Source organism: Impatiens glandulifera, chromosome 3 (genome assembly GCF_907164915.1).
Source record: "Impatiens glandulifera chromosome 3, dImpGla2.1, whole genome shotgun sequence".
Taxonomy (NCBI): Eukaryota; Viridiplantae; Streptophyta; class Magnoliopsida; order Ericales; family Balsaminaceae; genus Impatiens; species Impatiens glandulifera.
The window spans coordinates 52,390,503-52,408,853 of record NC_061864.1 but is presented as its reverse complement, the minus strand read 5'-3'; the positions used below and the strand labels follow the sequence as shown (position 1 = coordinate 52,408,853).

General features: G+C 29.4%; 1 protein-coding gene across 1 annotated transcript; it reads left to right on the top strand.

Annotated features, from left to right (window-relative positions):
- Positions 1-14,434: 14,434 nt before the first annotated feature.
- LOC124930361 lies at positions 14,435-15,031 on the top strand. The gene has a single exon (XM_047470713.1). It carries the CDS (start codon positions 14,435-14,437, stop codon positions 15,029-15,031), a length of 597 nt encoding a protein of 198 aa, XP_047326669.1.
- The last annotated feature ends 3,320 nt before the right edge of the window (positions 15,032-18,351 follow it).

The window sequence follows — 18,351 nt, the reverse complement described above, 5'->3', positions numbered from 1 at the left end:
AAACTTGCCAAAAACTTCTTAAACGTGCCAAAAACGTGTTAAACGTGCCAAAATATGAAAATATGTTAAACATGTTTAATATGTGAAAAACGTGTTTAATGTGTGAAAACGTGTTAAATATTTCAAAAACATGAAAAACGTGTTAATTTGGAATTACAATTCCGACCTAAAAAGATTGGAATTGAGAACTATCAAATTACACTATATTGAATTCCATTAGAATTCTAATTCCAATTCCAATTCTTAATATTAAAGTATCTAACAAACATAAGAATTAGAATTGGACCCTCCAATTCCAATTCCAATGCTAATTCCAGGGTTATCAAACACACCCTTAGTGATTTTAGATATCCGGCTCGTCAGCTCGCGAACATGTTCGTTTAAAGACTCGTTAATGAGTTTGCAAATATGTTTGTAACACACGGAAATCCTTTGTCTCGAAAAAATTTGAAGTTTGAGAAATTTCAATATTGGTTTAAGTGTCGAAAATCTTTAATAAAATATTATTTAAAAGATTTATTCAAAAATATATTTTCATATTTTAAAATTAATTATAACAATAATTAATATTTATGATGAGTTTTAAATAATCTTTTGGATTTAAAATAATCAAATCATAATTTGATTAAAAGAAATACGTATTTTTTAAATTAATTAAAAATATTTAGTTTAAAAGATTATTTATTTGATGAAAGAGTCGACAATTGATTTTCAATTTAAAAGTAATAAAACATTTTGTATATGTTTATAAACGTTTATTTGATCAGAGATTCTTTTGAGTTCGATGTTTGGTGATTTTCGGGAAAAGACGGTCGCACTATATCTTTCATACTTGTTGAAAAACAGTCTCTACTTTATAAAATATTGACTTTTAAGATTGAAAAAATAGTTTTATTACGTTTTATTTAACCAATTATTTTTTAAATCCTACACATGTATAGGTTTTTCTTGCATTCAAAATTGTAGTGTAATATTTAAATATTAATACCTATGATTGATGTCGATGATTATTGAGAAAAACAACTGAAAAATATTAGTTTAAGACATGAGAATTTAAAAATAAATTCAAACAAGCCTTTATAAAAAATTCATATATAAAAATATTCTACAAATATTTTGAAATCGTTTACTATCTATACAAATTTTTAGAAAAATGATTTGGGGTTTCTAATTTTTAAGACAAATAGTTTAAAATTAAAATCCCAAACAAACAAGCCCTTAAATAGGTGTCCTGGTCGCGAAACAAGACAGATATACGGGTCTGGAGCGGGTTTGACCCGATGTCAATGGGTTGGGCACCCATTGAGCACAAAGATTAGTGTCCTATATCGCGTGTGTTGGTCTCTCGGTCAGATGTTGGAATTCGTCGGTCGTGTCCCTCGATTGGATGCGGGGATCCTTGATCGTGCATTAATCTTCGGTCGGATGCAAGGATTCTCGGTCGAATGCCAAGCCCAGGCTAAAGTTCCTTGGTCAAGTGCTGGAATTCCTCGGTCGGACGGGGCTAGGCAAGGCCGACCCCGAGTTTTGGGTTGCCCTAACCCCCGGTAGAAAACAAATGTCGACTTTTTTGCCCTAGGTCTAATTTAAAAAGTTGATAAAAATAGTTTTTTTTGTGAGATTTGAACTCATAACGAAATAAAATTTTAAGTTTTTATCTTAAAGAACTAAGCTACAATCTTTTATGTTTCAAAATTCAATAAATTTGACTAAACATCAATCAATCCCAGGCAAAATCCTTGGTCGGACGCCAAGAACACCGAACTACAGCTTTAGTGATTTCAATTGAAGCCTCTATTCTTCGATTTGAAGGGATGGGGAGGTTCGTTTAACCTCAAGGATCGTTTATAACATCACCCCGATGAATCATTTGATCGGAAAGATGTCCCATTCGATTTGGATAGTTCTTGAGCAAAAATCGGGATTTCGTTGTTTAAGGTTTAATTGGGTATGAGAAGCTTACCAATAACTTCCTTATACTCATTAAGACCAAGTTGAACAAAACATTAATATTGACTATTTATTTTTAACCAATTCAAGAATTGAAATTTTCATTTTGATAAAAAAAAAATTTATTTTTTGATCAAACATGATCAGAATTGTTTGAAATTGATTTGAACATACTCCTAACACCTTTAGAAATACATTAGGAAGATTTTGGGGTCACTTTAACAGAAACTCATTTTTGAAAATTTTCAAGTCAAATTTGGGTACATTCAATTAGGATTGATTGATACAAATTAGTTTCAATAGAAATCTTATAAATGACCTTGGATCGTTTTTCAATTAAGAAATTAAACAATATCTAAAACTGGTGGAATTTGAATATAAAAATTTCATTTTAAATTAAAAGGTTGAATTACAATATTTATTGGATCTTACAGTGAATTTGAGACATTTCTGAACTCTTCTAAAAGTTGTCTGATAACTCAGAATCGAGCTTTAAATCTTTATACATTATTTCAAAATTTTCAAGCAAAACTGGAAAACTCTATTGGCAAATTTCTTTTACAGTGGATTGAGATATTGAGATGGGTCTCCTTGCTTCGTCTTAATAGAGGGGAGCTATTTATAGGCTTCTTAAGTCGGTTGGATGATCAAGTGGATCGGATTTAAAACAAAAGTCCATTAATGGCTTTTGTTTGTTCTTCATCCAATTGATTGTTCTAGGGCATAATTGCTACTATGAACGTAACTGAAATGATCATTTCAGCTTTCGAATCATCGAGTATGATGGACTAATTCTGGAGTTCCATCTTTGAAAATTAAAGAATCTGGCGGATCATCATTTCGTTCATGGCGAGGAAGAAGAACATTAGAGCTAAAAATGACGTCGTTTGCTTCTTTCGCGTTTGAGCGCCGAGGGAGTCTTGAAACAGTGTCGTTTTTTGCCTTAGCGCGGACGCCTGGGTGTTCCATCCGCGTTTCGTCAGCGATGAGTGCTCCGCGTGCAATTTGACTAATGACGTTGAGGCGCGCGTTAGTTGATCCACTACTGCGCGAAAGCGCTTTCCTTCTATTGTAGAGGGCGATGCGATTAACTGTGGTGCATTGGGTGAGACCTGGTTGCTCATCTGAGGACTGTGTGATTTGATGCAGTCGTTTCTCTTATATCGGCTACACTAGATCACGACCATTTTTTTAGCCTTGAGGCTTATTCGAAATGATTTTTTTAAAACTTTTTTGGCTTTATTTTTAACCTACAAAATACATAAAATATTTTCAATAGACATATAATTTATTTTGCCTATTAATTATTTTTTCTGCATATTTTAGGGTTTTATAAATAATTAATTAGGGATAAAATGAATACAACATTTATCCCAAATTATTTATTATAATTTCTTTTAGCCCTTAAAAATAATTTGGGATAAAATGAATGCAACATTCATCTCAAATAATTTTATTTTATTTTTCTTGGCATATATTTTAATTAATAGAGATTTTTTTTTTTTTTGGAAAACGACTTAGCGTCATTTCATCAATTTCTTTTATCCCTTAAAAATAATTTGGGATAAAATTAATACAACATTCATCAAAAATTATTTTATTTTATTTTTCTTGGCATTTGTTTTAATTAATAGAGATATTTTTTTGGGAAAAACAACTTAGCGTCATTTGAATAAAATTTCCCAAAAATGGGAAAAAAACCCCACGAGTTTAGATCATTCTAGACAAACTTAGAATGATTTTGAAGTCGTAACATTCTGAATAAAAGCTAAAAAGCTAAAAACGTAAATGAATTATCTGATTACAATGCTTTCAATTCTAGTGTGTTTAAAAAACGGTAAATTTCAGTTCCTACAGATATTCTAGTTCTGCTCCGTGCTTGGAATTATTGTCCACGTTCCCACGAGGGCGCTGCAATCCGATACAATATCTTTCCATAACTCTTCAACGTTCCTGCGGATTCTTCCATATACCCTTGCATCCCGTTCTTGCCAAATGTTATACATCACTGCTCCAAAGCTAATTAATAGAGATTTAATTAATACAATAATTAATCCAATTAATTGTTTAATCTTGATTTGGCCTTAATTTTAATTATTTTAAATTTATTTATTCAAAATAATTATTTTAATATTTATAAATTGGGTAGGTAAATTTTAGTGCTTACATATTTATTTTTAAATCATTTTTATTTTAATAAAAATGCCTAGAGTGTTGACATAAGAGTTTTGTTGTTTTGAATTTATTGGGATCAAGTCCGTGATAAACTACACACGTATTCTTATAAAAGGAGAAATCAAGTTCGAACGTAGTTCTAAAGTATGAGTTTTTGGATATTTTTGGATTTTATTTATATTTTCATTGAGTTTTGAGTTTTATTTGTGGTCAGTGAGAAATAGACTTTGAATTTGTTGAAGGTTAAACTCATTTATAGGTGATGTTGTAACGGAATACAAGAGATTATGTAAACAATAAAAAATAAACAAATTTAACTTGTTTAACCAAGATAAAACTTGGCTACGTCTATCTAAAAAAGAGAGAATTTTATTGAGAATGTGAGAACATAAATGATGACATGACAAACAAGGTTATAACACGAGTTTATATAATACTTGATCTCTAAACTCTAATAAATACAAAACCTAACAATAGAGAATTGGGCAAGCCTATTAAGAAAGCTCAAATTTTCAAGTTTATTCAATAAGTGAATCGATTTCTTTGTATTTCATCGCAATCCAATGTGCCGCAAAGTTGAGTTCTCTTTTTAGTCCAAGCTATTTTTGAAACATTTGATGAGTTTTAGACATTTAAGATTGTCTATTCTTATTGGTCTGTCTTTTGTAAGGGTTCAACTTTGACTTATTTTTATTTATTTGTAATAGTTAATTGACAATAAAAAAAAAATATCCGTTTGACATGTATTTTCTCCTCATTTTTTACGTCAGTCTTATTCCTGAGTCTCGGTCACATATTACAAATTTTGGGAGCAAGTGGTTAATTTGATTTAATTAAGTTTAGGAGATACAATAAATTTCTATATTAAAAATGGCCTAAATCAAACAACACTATGTAGTGAAAAAAATATATAATTATTAACTTTATAAAAAGAAAAAAGAATAGAGAATATGAAGCTCTCGTGTTGTCTAATCAGCCATGCATGGCAAAGAAGTTGAAGAGTTATTAAGAAATCATAGAAGTTGATTAAGACATATCTAGTTATTAAGATTGAGATTAAGGAATAATAACCAACTTTCAAAAGATTATACTTTTTTATTAATCCTTATCTTCTCCCAACATGCCCCTTTTCAAGCAATAATAACACTATATTTATCCTCCTAAATATGAATCATTACCTTTTTCTTTTACAATTAACTATTGATTTAATTGACAATTGGGATAAAAATAAATCATTAAACTATTTATCATGATATTATAGTACCTTGTAGGTTAGTAAAAACATTTGTAATCTTATATTGACTATTCTGAAAACGAATAGATCAACAAGGAGACACGTGTTCACTCCATTTGAAAAAAATTGTAGGATGATTTTATATTTAGAAACTAAACTTAGTCGAATACCTATTATAAATTTATTGATTGTTTTTTTTTATAAATTTATAGATGCTGAAAAAAGAAAATATATATGTTTTCAAATGAGATCGTTATAACCATATAAGACAAATTAATCAACACGCCGATGTCGCAATCATAATGGTGAGATTAGGTCTCGTTTGTGACCATTATAGGTGATCGAGAGAGTGATTATAACTTGAACCTCCTTTTCTAATTTTTAAATTTCCACTCCTTAATTGCATTTCAAATATCACATGAGAAAACTGAAGTGAAAATTAATGAAATTCTACTGCCTATTAATGATCTTCAGATCCATATAGTTGAAGATTTCATTCGTATTTTCCGTACTTTAAGATATGATGAATTTTTTATCATGGATAACCAACTTTACTATAAGAATAGTTCTTTTATGATAAGAAGAGTTTTTTCTCAATATTTTAGTCTACATTCTTCCAAAATTTCTTTATGGAGAAATGTGTAAAACAATATATGATAAGAAAAATAAAAATAAAAAACATAAACAAAAGGAGGATAAAATTAAAAGAGGATAAAGAAAGTATTAGTTGGAAATAAAAACATAGACTAATAATATATGGTAAATGTAAATTAGTCCTTCCTTAAATGGACATGTAATCCCCTTTTCTAGACGACAATAAGAGGTGGATATCCCTTAATTAAGCCTCCATGAGATCCTGGGTTCGAGCCCGTCAGGCCCGTCAGACGGCAAGTTTTGCGCCTGGTTAAATTGTTAAGTATGTTTGTGAGTTATATATACCTAACCTGCGGGGAATAGTCGCACTCCATAGGAGCAACGGAACCAAGTGTTCTAAAAAAAATGGACATGTATGACTTGATATTAATGCCCTGTCGTTGGAAAAATTTTATGATAATTCATTCTTACACGACAATTATATCTATAATCACACTTAAATAATAATGTTATTAATCCTATAATGTAACCCGGTACAATTGAGTTACGTGATGGTCAATTTTAATGTATTTTTATTATTTTACATAAAAATATATTTAGGTGCACCTCGTAATCTTTGTGTTACTAATGTTCGTATCTTTCTTTCTTAATAGGTTAGTTTAATCTTCTTTCATTTCCATTATTTTCCTATTAAACCGATGGATAATCTAGGCAATCAAGTTAAAATGGAGCCAATATTAAAGTATAGATTTTTTTATTTAATGTTTTGCTAAAAAGATATTTAAGACTATTAGAAGAAGAAAAGAATATTGGCCCTATATCCAAAGCCTCTTCAATCATTCACTAAAGCAATATGCCTAGTGGACCAAATTTCTTGTCTTAACTTGAATATTTTTTATTAGACCGAGGGACCAATATTTGTACTTTTCTTTACTTATTTTAATTTTAAGCATTATCCCTTTTGTTATCAATCTAGAAACATGTTTTTGTGAACTCAAACATATGTGGTGCCAATGCAACACCATTTGTTAATGATAATTCAACCATTTAATTTCATATATATGTTATACAAATAGTTATAATTTTTTTTTTTTTTGAGAAATCTAGTTATTACTCTAAAAAAAGTTAGCACAGTTCTCTTTATTTCCATGATCTCTTATTTAAATTTAAATTATTAGTAAGAAACTAATTTAATACGTACATTTAAGTGTTTTAGGTAATATTTTGTTTTTTCATTTAAATTATTACAGTGAGTTAATTATATTGACATAATTTTACATTTTTTGAATGAGTTGTCTTTATATTTAAAACAAATGCAACTCATCATTTTGCTTATTTTTAATGTTGTGTCTAATGTTTGAGGCCTTTTATGATTGGAATTTATTGAGTAAGTATGATCAAATTTGAAAAATAAATATCTGATCTCTTTGATTATATATAAAATCAAAATTTTAAAAAGCAGATATATCAATATCAGGTTTGATCTACAAGGTTTTTATCAAGAAGTTTATTATTAACCGACTTGAACTCAAATCAATTAGATTTTCATTATGCGATTAGTTTTTCAGTTTTTATTATTTAAATGATTTGTCTTTTTATTATTTTTATTTTGTAGTGAAATTATATTTTTTTTATAAAAAGAAAATTATTTTATATTTAATTAATTTTTAAAATAAACTATTCTAATAAAATTACCAAAGACAAATTTATGTAAAATATTCAAATCAATCCTCTTCTTTATTTTCATGTTAATTTCTATACACAATTGGAATAACTTCAATTTGTAATGCGGTTTATATTCATTATAGATTGTGAAGTCAACTTGCTTTTATGGAAATATTAATTGTACTTTTTACCAAAAAAAAAAGAAAGGGGTTAATTTAAGTATTTAACATTAAGGGCTTGCATCTTTAATCTGGGACTATTTTGAAAATAATTTTGTATTTTTTTTAAATTAAGTAAATTAAAAGGAGTTTATTTTAGTTGAATTATGTATTTAGTACTTTAAAATAATTTAATAAATAAAATAATAGTATTTCAATATTTTATAGATGATTCAAATGTTAACAAGAAATTTTTTATAATATTTTAAAAAATAATTATAACAAACAAAATTAAAATTATATTAAATCACTAAGATAGTTTAAGTGACAAGAATTATTTCGTTCGATTTTTACTTAAAACGCCTTAAATTAAAAAAAAAAATTGTAATTAATGTATACCAAAAATACACTAATATATAAAATAATTTAAACTGAATATAAAAAATAATTTTATTATGATATATCAAATTATAATCTATCAGTAATAATTCATGAAATATTATTTATATTTAATTTATTATGATAACTCAAATGGTAGAAGGGATTCTCTAAAACTAATTACAAGTTTTAAATTTAATTATTATTATAAACACTTTAAATTTATGACCTATTTTTTAATCAAATAAAAATTAATTTTATGAAATTAAAAATGAATCTTAGTCAAAATTTTAAATTCAAGTTATGGTTAAAAGTGAAATGTCATTTGAATCTATAGTTAGTTGATTATTCTCGAAATGAACATTTTTTCTGGGTTATCTCTCAAGTATCTTTTAAATGTTCAATAAAACTTTTAATTCACATTAGAAATATAAAATTCATTAAAGCGGAAAATAATTTTGTGATTTAATGCAACTTTTGAAAAAAAAACACATAAGTTATGATGTAAAATATAGTATTAAAACAATCCAATTCTTATATGTGAAGTTAACATGTGATCGATATATGTTGTTAATGTCAAATTTTTGCATGAATATAAATAAAATGGTTGATTTAAATAACTAAAATAAGTTGATTAGCCAAATATCCTTTTAAGGGATCAATCTAAGTCTATATATGGTCTTCAATTATAATTAAAATTTGAAAGCTTTTTCAAATGGATCCCATAAAGATGAAAAGACATCCCTATAATTTGGTTAAATTGTCAATGTTAAATCCATTTAAAACATAAACTCTATTATTGGTGGGTCTTCCAATGCGGAAGGGTGTAAAGGAAAGTTGAGATTATTTTTTAATTTAATTCCATGGCTTGTATTTTGAGTGGAATTCTTTTTAAGAAAATGACAGCTCAGCATATAATTTTATTATTATTATATATAAATAAATAGCAAGTGATAATAGCGGTAATTTATTTATGTTTTAGTATTTCTTAGCAAGGAAGGAAGTTAGGATGCATCCAATGAATGTGCTACACTTGGATCACGTTGTGCCACATGGCACACTCTACTTAACTACCTCGGATTTTTGGCCTTCACTAAGAACATCAATTTAATATTATATTTTTTAAATTTAAAATATTATTAAAATCTCACTTTATATACATTGATTTTTTAAAATTGAATAGGATAGAGTTTAGGTCTAAATAAAACGTTAATATTTTAGATATAATGGTTAAGCGTTCTATCCAACTTTTTCTAATAGTAATGTTTGATTTCGTATTATAGAATAGTTCCTTATACATCATTAACTAATTTCGAATTTTTAAAATAGATTGAATCTATTCAACACAAAAAAGCTAAAATATTGTTACTCCATCATTCATTTTTTTTTCTTAAGCTTTTGTCTTGGAATGAGGCTCTAGTTGTACGTGTGTAGGTTCTCGAAGTTGTAGATGTGTGTTTGAATGAAATAAGAGATCATATGATGATGTTTTCGAAAATCCAATGATGAAAAGGTGGTTTCAGTTTAGTTGAATCTTGATGTTGTTAGTGACTCGAATGATTGTCTTGTTATTATGTTTTGGTTTGTACAGGAACAAAGATCAACCAACTTTAACATACATTTTGGTTAAGAAAATTCGATTCAATTTTGGATGTTTGTATTATTTGGGGTTTTGGTCACTGTCAAGTAGAGGAATGCAAATTGATTTATGACCAAGAAAATGGCAGGATGAAGGGAATTAGGTCTAGCCTAATTTCTAACGAAGGTCGCGGCTTAATTTTTTTCCATCGAAAATGAAAATGGTGTCTGATAGCTAGGTTGACATACTTTTTTGACCGAGCTCAGCATATCATGCGACCGAGAGAAAATATGCAGGGTCGGCCACTAGAATTTGGGGCAATGCAAATTTAAATTTTAGGGCCTCTCAAATAATAAAAAAAAATTAATAATATAAAATGAAATATAAATAGTTAAATATTATAATACGGAAATAAGAGATTAAAAAGGAGTAAAAAAGTTATATATATATATATATGGTATAATAATATAATACAATTAAATATTAGAAAACCGTGCCCTATAAAGGTGGGTCTATACAACTGCATAAGTTATCTTACCTCAGAGTTGATCTGAATACATGACACAACCGAAAATCTCTTCCCGCGATTGAGAGAATACATGACACGACCGAAAGCTTCTTTACGCTTGGCTTGGCTTTCGACCGACGCATGCGACCGAATGCCCTCCTAGCCACGACCAAAAGGCATCCTTGCCACGACCGAGATCTATTTTGCCTGACCGAGGCCCTACGACCGATACATCCGTTAGTGCTCGCGACCAAGCACCTAGAGCTCTGGCTGCACTTGGCTCATACCAATACTAAACCCTTGGGTGTGGTTCGGTCCAAGCACTTAGGCCCCATTTGTTTTGCTTCTTTTTTTATTTTCTTTATTTTCACATAATTTTCTAAACCTTTAATAGATAAAATAATAAAAATCAAATATATATCGCGGTAAAATCTCGAAAACAGATTATTTGAAAATTTAATTTTAGCATTTATGTTTTTAAAGTACCCTTTGAATTAAGCCTAATAGGTATGTTTACATGATTGTTCTTTTTTATAACATACATCAGACCTAGACGCATGACAAGTAATTGAATGTCACAAATATGTATATGATATAGTTGGAATAGCTGGTAGAATGCTTAAGTCCCACATATAAAATAATTTATCAAATAAATTGTTAAGTTCATATTTTTTTGAAAGTTTCTAAAATTTTATAGTAGAGAGTATATTTTGGACGCCACGAGAGACAAAGTATCGAGACCTCCAAAATCTAAATATCTTAAAATGCGTTTTTACAAGCTCATTTTTCTTTCCCGGTTTCTCATGAAGAAATTTAGGTGGTGACTCTTTTCAAAACTAGTCTAATGTTTTTAAATTTCATTTTGGTTAATCATCTCCTTTTACAATATTCAAGAGATAGATGAATTGCAAGATTTGACAAAATTGACATTTTTCAAATTGTACTCATGTAATACTTCTCATTTTTTTTTGTCTAGATTCGAGAGATAATGATAAGTTATAGAGGATTGACTATTAAGTAACATGTTTTTCGAAGTAAAAAAATTAGAGGTTACAAATGGTAATCTTATAACAACAAATTATTGATATATTAGTTTATTCTCTATTTAATTGTTATTTTTAGATGAGTTAAATTAGAATAATGTTAGGATTTTTCATCCTTTCCATGGTATAGCATTTTGTGCATGGTATATCAACTTTGAAATTCAATATGTTCGTTTTCATGGTCTTTTTATTTGTTAAACTGTGTGTCCATAGGTTAGGAGTGTGATATATTAAAATCTAAATAATGGACGGTGAGAACTCTAAATTCGGCAATCAATGATGCGAAAGAAATCAATTTTCGCATCAATTACCATAAAATATTATCAATGATATTGTTAGCTCTCATCATGCTTTGGACACATTCGACAATAGGGTTGAGCTCCAAGATGATATCAACTCTTTCGATTAGTGATGCCAAACATCTCTAGGATCTCTAAGATCTTCTAATAGAACAATAAAAATTTCGATAGAGTTTGTAAGAAATCGAGTATAAATCAGAGCCAAAGTCACGAAAATAAAACTATAAACAAGACGTATTGATCGACTCTTACAAATATTAAAGGTTATGGAGTTGCGTTTCAGTCAAATGATTCACTTGAAGATGATAAAAATGATGACTCGTTAGCACTTTTGAATTAAGGGTAGTCGGATATGTAGGGTTTTTAATGAGCTTAAGTCTAACTAAAATAATATTTATTATTAAAATAATTTAAAATATATAATAGAATAGTAGTCAAATTAAAGTAATTTTTAAGATAAATGATGCATATTTTACCCTAGGTTAGATTCACCTTATATGCATTTATCTTCTGAAATTTTTTCTTATGAACCCACATGAGATCTTTTGTACCAGTTTTCATGTACCAAAGTGTTTCTTTCATGTATCAAAGTGTGTTTCTGAAACGTCCCTACTTATATAATATACCTAGCTTAGACATATGTATCTATTTAACATTGAGATCCCTAGCTGAAGTCATATAACTTGTCCGGTTTAAAAGATATATTTCATATATACATGCTTCTTCATACAACTACAAGAAGCTACAACAAAATAATCTATACTCCATCATACTATCATGCTTCTGTACAAGTCTTATATAAATGCACCATTAGACAGTAAGAAATGACCCAAAATAAAAGTCAAGTGTTATACAAAAAGACAAGTAAATCTAGCAGCATTGGTCCCTCCTCCCACACTCTCTCCAACAACTTGCTCCTCTCCAAGCCTTATTCTTTCAAGTGTACAAAAGCTAGGGTTGAGTACCTATACCACACATAAGCATAATGAGTCTAATGACTCAGTAAACAATTAAGTATTTTAAAACCTGCTGGATGATTTGCTTTTAAAAGAAAGATATATGCATAAAATGTTCATCATTTAAAAAGAGATGATTAGTCCATAAAAAACCATTGGCATGTTTAGAAAATATGAGTTCATGGGGCCTGTACAGTAACATCTTGAGCCATATTTGACCTTACACCATTCAGAGCTCATCCTGAAGGCAAGGAATCCGTTTGAGCCGTATTTGGAAAGGCACAATTAGGAGTCCATCCCTAAAAGCCCTTAACCTGTTTGGACCGTCTTTTAGTTGGGCAGCAGTAAATAGAGCTTATGCTAGATACTCTGGTCCCTTAAATAATCAGCCAATACATTTTGAATCACCTGACTAGAGCTCATGCCAGCCAGCCTCCTCCCGTTTCTGTCAATACTCATTCATCAATAATATGCGCACATGTGTGCATAAATCATAAGGGTTTCTGTTTTATAAAAGTATATACTTAACAAATCATGGAAACCCTATCATTTCTGGGAAACATGATGACCCTTGTCGTACATAAGAAAAATAGATTGTTTATAAAACAAGTTTGTCAATAAAACCAGATTATGCTATAAAAACATGTATTTCAATCATATATGAAAGTTATGTAGAAAATACTTGAGATACATAGCTATGTGTGGCTTTAAGAGTGAGTTTAAAAAAAGGTTTGCCTTAATTTCGAAACTGGAAAAAGAAGATGATCTTTGCTAGGGTTTGCTCTTGCTTTTCTTCAAAGTTCCTAAGTCTTGCTTAAAGAGAGAGAACTAAATTTCCAAATGAATCAAGGTAATGGGGGTAAGGTTAATGGCTGCTATGCTAAGTGTGAAGCATGCAGCTGGGGCAAGTGGAGATCATGCAATGGGTTAGGGTGAAAAGTTATTAAGCTGCCAAGTGTTCAAATTAAATGATAAGCAAGTGAGTTTAATTAGTGACTAAAGAGGAAATTAAAGTAGGATTAAACTTATCCTAATTTTTATGACGGTCCCCTTACATGGGTCCCTTCAACTTGCTGTTTTATGTAAAATTTCCTAAGTATAATTTGTAAGCCTATTCTACATAGGTCCTTCTACATAAAGTCCCATAATATAATTCACACAGCATTTTTATATCTCAGCCCCTAATAATAATAATAACAAGTCTATTCCTAACATGACTTATAAGTGAATACATAAGCTGAACATTTCAGCAATACACTTTTAACCCTACTAGCCTTTCAGAAAAGGATGAGCTTGGACCTAACAGTTTCAGTGTCCCATCCTCCCTCATTAATTACTATCTCTCCTTATTTTTGTTTAGATTAATTAAGTTAAAACGGAGTCATTATATCATTTAGACTAAATTGATACATGAAAATTGAAATAGGATATCATCCCACTCTCCTAACTCTAATTTTTTTCTCCATTTGTGTCTCATATTATACTTCTCACCCTATCTTTTCATTGAATTCAAATATGTTAATTAAAAAATTTAGATAAATTCTCATTAAAAAGTTCCATATAAAAGTGATGGATAATTAATTTAAGAAGCTAAATTTTGATAACTTCCTAAAATAAAATAAAAAATAAAAAAATAAAAACTAAAGAACTACCTTTCATTATATATACTATTCTAAGTGACTAAAGGAAAGATTATAAAAGAAAAAGCATTCAATATAATTAATTATTCTCCACAATCAAGGTGTCTCTCTATAAATATACATTTTTCATCCTCTCTCCCATTTCATTAACAAACAAACAAGAGTAGAGCAAACCGATAAACACTACTCATCTTTATCCCATAACAACTCATCTCTACATATAAATCCACTTTTTTTTTTTTTCCAGTTGAATCAATGGATTCATTTGGAATCTCAAACATCCATATCGAAAAGTCTAATCCTATCTTCCGTTACCAAACCCAGAAAAAGATCGAAGCACTCTTCCGTCTCATCGAAATGATTCTCCTTCTCCTTGCCGTTTCCAGTTTCTCCACCTATAAAATCTCCGGCGAGTACTTCCGGTCACTTTTCGGCATCATTCTGAGCCCTCAGATTGTCTTTTTAATCGGAAATATCATCGTCGTCATTCTCTTCATGAAATCCGGTTTCTTTTCCAGTTCAAATATGAATGAAAGTATTGATACAGATTTCTTTCATGGGTATGTGAAAATTGGCGAGAAAAATGTGAGATTTAATGAACAAAAACAGAGCAGTCTAGATATTGCTAGAGTTAAAGATATACCCAAAAAGAAAGAGAGGAAGATTGAAAGGAGCTTATCGGAGAAAATAACGAAGAGGATTGATGGAGAAAAGACGGGCAGGCAGTTGAGACGGTCGGCGACTGAGAATAGCCGGAAGGTTAAGTGTCCTGAGGAGGAAATGAACGGCGAGGAATTCCGGAAGACGGTGGAGGCTTTTATTGCGAGGCAGCAGAGGTTTCTCCGGGAATAATAGTTCCCGGCGGTGATCTCCATCCGAATCATAACTTGTTTGTTTGTTTGTTTCTTGTACTTCCTTTCCTTACTCAGTTTTCTCCATAAATGGTTATGGATGTGTATAGTGCTGGAAAAGGAAAGTAGCCACAATGTTCTTGTTAGAACTTGTTTGTTTTAGAGTTTTTTTTTTTTTTTTTTTTTTTTTAAATTATCAACTTTTGTACAAAGTTGGAATTTCTGTATAGATATGTGAAACTCTCATGTATTATCTATTACAAATCAAATAGACAATATCTCAAAATTTTTTAAAAAAAAAAACATCTATGTTGTATATAAATTGGATGATATACCCAATAGCTTCGGACATACAATTATCAATTTAATCCTGGAGTTATCTTGTATCCAAAATAATTAACTAATCATTAGTTAAAAAATAAGATAGGATGGATTTATCAAGATAAACACAAAAAATGTACATGTGATAGATCTTATGGTTTATGTACAAGAAACTAACTCGAATTAGAAAAAATTGCTTTAAGATATAACTGGTTGAAAATGATAAATTTCCCATTGAAACATTTTCTTGTAAATATCTTATTAAGTAAATAACATGTTTTAATGGTTAGAATTATTCTAATTAGATCATAATATAATGTGTGAGAAATTAAAATTTGAATGCGGAAGCGTACCTTAATTTGATGAATCATTAATCCTCTCTTTCTTTAGAATAAAAATGGTCTTTAATCTCCTATTTCCTTAGATTTTCTTTAGATGATATGGTTCTTCCAATAAAAATGGTCTTTAATCTCCACATCATCATATGAGCATTACCGATGCGAGAATCATGTAATGTTCGCACATATCATACGAGCATTACACGATTCTCGCACATCTGTAATGCTCACACTTAAGTGTATATAAATTCTAATTTTGACCTTCATTTTGAGAAACTTCGTTCGTCCATCCCATTTCAACCCACATCAGTTCTACTCATCATCGTTCGTCCGTCCTAGGGGTGTTCAACCGACCAGTTAACCGGTTAATCAGTTAAACGGTTCCGGTTAATACCGGTTTTGGCTTTTATTTTACAAACCGGTTAATCGGTCGTTAATGGTATCGATTTTACCGGTTCTGGTTCTACCAGTTTTGGTCAGTTCTGGCCGGTTAACCGGGTTTAACTAGGAACCGATAATTCAATTTTTTAAAATTAAGTAATAAATTTATAAAATATATTTTTTTTAAATTATTGTTTGCACTTTCCTGTTATACCATTCTCCATCTTTTTTTGTCTCTATTATAATATATTATATTATTATTATAATATAATATAATATAATATAAATATATTATATTATAATAATATATTTTATTGATATATTTAGGATTATGTTATAATATATAATTTTATTGTAACAATATAATATATTTTATAGCTATTCTGTTAGTTTTATATATTCTTTGAGAAAATTCAAATTCATTATGTCGATTAGTTTTTGACCAACCAAGTATAAGCGAATATGATAGAATCCTCTTCTCAACCGATAGAACGGGAAGTAAAATCGGTAAATTATAATTTATAACTTTGATTTTAGGTGTTTCCGTATTGGACGTGTTGGAGAGAAAGTTAAAACATAAAGTGAAGATTGAACTTTGAAGATATCAAATTTTAATTTGCTTAAATATTTTGATTTTGTTAATTTATAATTCCTAAAAATAATTTTACATATTTTAATGAAATTATTTCAATCTGTTTTTAATTTATTTTTGTAAAATTTTATATAGATTATAATGTTTTTTAAAAATTATTCTATAAAAATTATTTATAAAATAACTAATACAAATTATAAAATATAAAAATATATAATTAAATTATTACCGGTTTACCGGTTAAACCGTTAGAAAAATAAGAAAACTGAACCGTTTAACCGGTAAAAAACCAATTAACCGGAACCTCTAGAATCGGTTAACCGATAAACCGTTAAAATGAAACCGGTTAACTATCGGTTCGGTTGGGTTACCGGTTTTCCGGTTTTTTTGCACAGCCCTAGTCCGTCCCGTTTCAACCCGCATCAGTTCTACTCATCATCGTCTCGTCGTTCCATTATTCAGGTCAGTTTAGGGTTTGGGTTTAGGGTTGTGTAATGTTCTTATTATTTCTGTCGTTTATGTTTAATAACTATAATGCGTGTTTATATTGATGGATAATAACTCCAATGGTGCCAATGGTATGATCAATGCTTGCTTGATTCCCACAGAAAAGATTGAGCAACCTAAGAAGGGATTGAAAGCTACACTTACTAGAAAAGTTTATGAGGTTCAATAATAGACTTTTTATAATTATTATGTTATTACCATCTTTATTTTGTTGCCTGAAATTGTTGGATGTCTATCTTAGGTCCTTTCTAATCAAGAAAAAGAGGCTGCTAGATTTGCATAGTTGTGGAACAAAATAGTTATTGGCTTCAAAGATGAGGATCTCACAAATAATAGGTAACTAAAAATTGTTTAATTTGAGCTTGGTGTCCTCTTTTTCCATTTGACTTCTAATTTTATTTTATTCTGTTTTATTTGTTTCTAGTGAAATGAACATGTTGCTTGTTCCACATTCGTCTAATCGTGATTTAGATCCCATCCAATGGCCACCCTTTTTAAGGTTTTATATATATATATATATGTTGTTAATCTTATATTTTTCTGATTGAGAGAAAGGATATCTATTTTATTCCTTTTGTAGCTTCCTATAGCGTTGGACATGGCTCAAGATAGTGGTAATGCAAGAGATAACCAGCTGACAAAGGGATTGAATCAAGACAATTATATGCTTTGTGCTGTTCAGGAGTGTTATGCTTCATGCAAAAGTATCTTGAATTCTTTAGTTTTGGGAGAACCTTAGAAATTGTAAGTTGAAAGCTACTTGATATTGTAATTGAATAAGCAATTTTTTTTTATAATTTTTCTGGATATAATAGAATAGTTCCTCATACCCAAAACATATTTCCATTTGAAAAAGCCTCTCACATTTGCATTGTGAGCTATTTATGTTCATTTTTTGTGCACATATATTGTCTCTCTCTTCCCGAAAATCCATGCATAATAAACTTCTCTTATTTTTTTTTTCTGTGTTTGCACTAACATTTTTTTAATGTGTAGTGTCTTAGAGGAGATTTTTTCCAAAGCTGATGATCTATTCCAAAGTTCGCAACATGGTTTCGTTCTAGTAAGTGTCGATGTGTGTGTTTGGGGTATAATTGTACTTTCCCTTTCTTTTAGTTTCATGTCACATCAATGCCATACATTAGGCAGACTATTGGACCAAGGATAATGAAGTTAACTTCT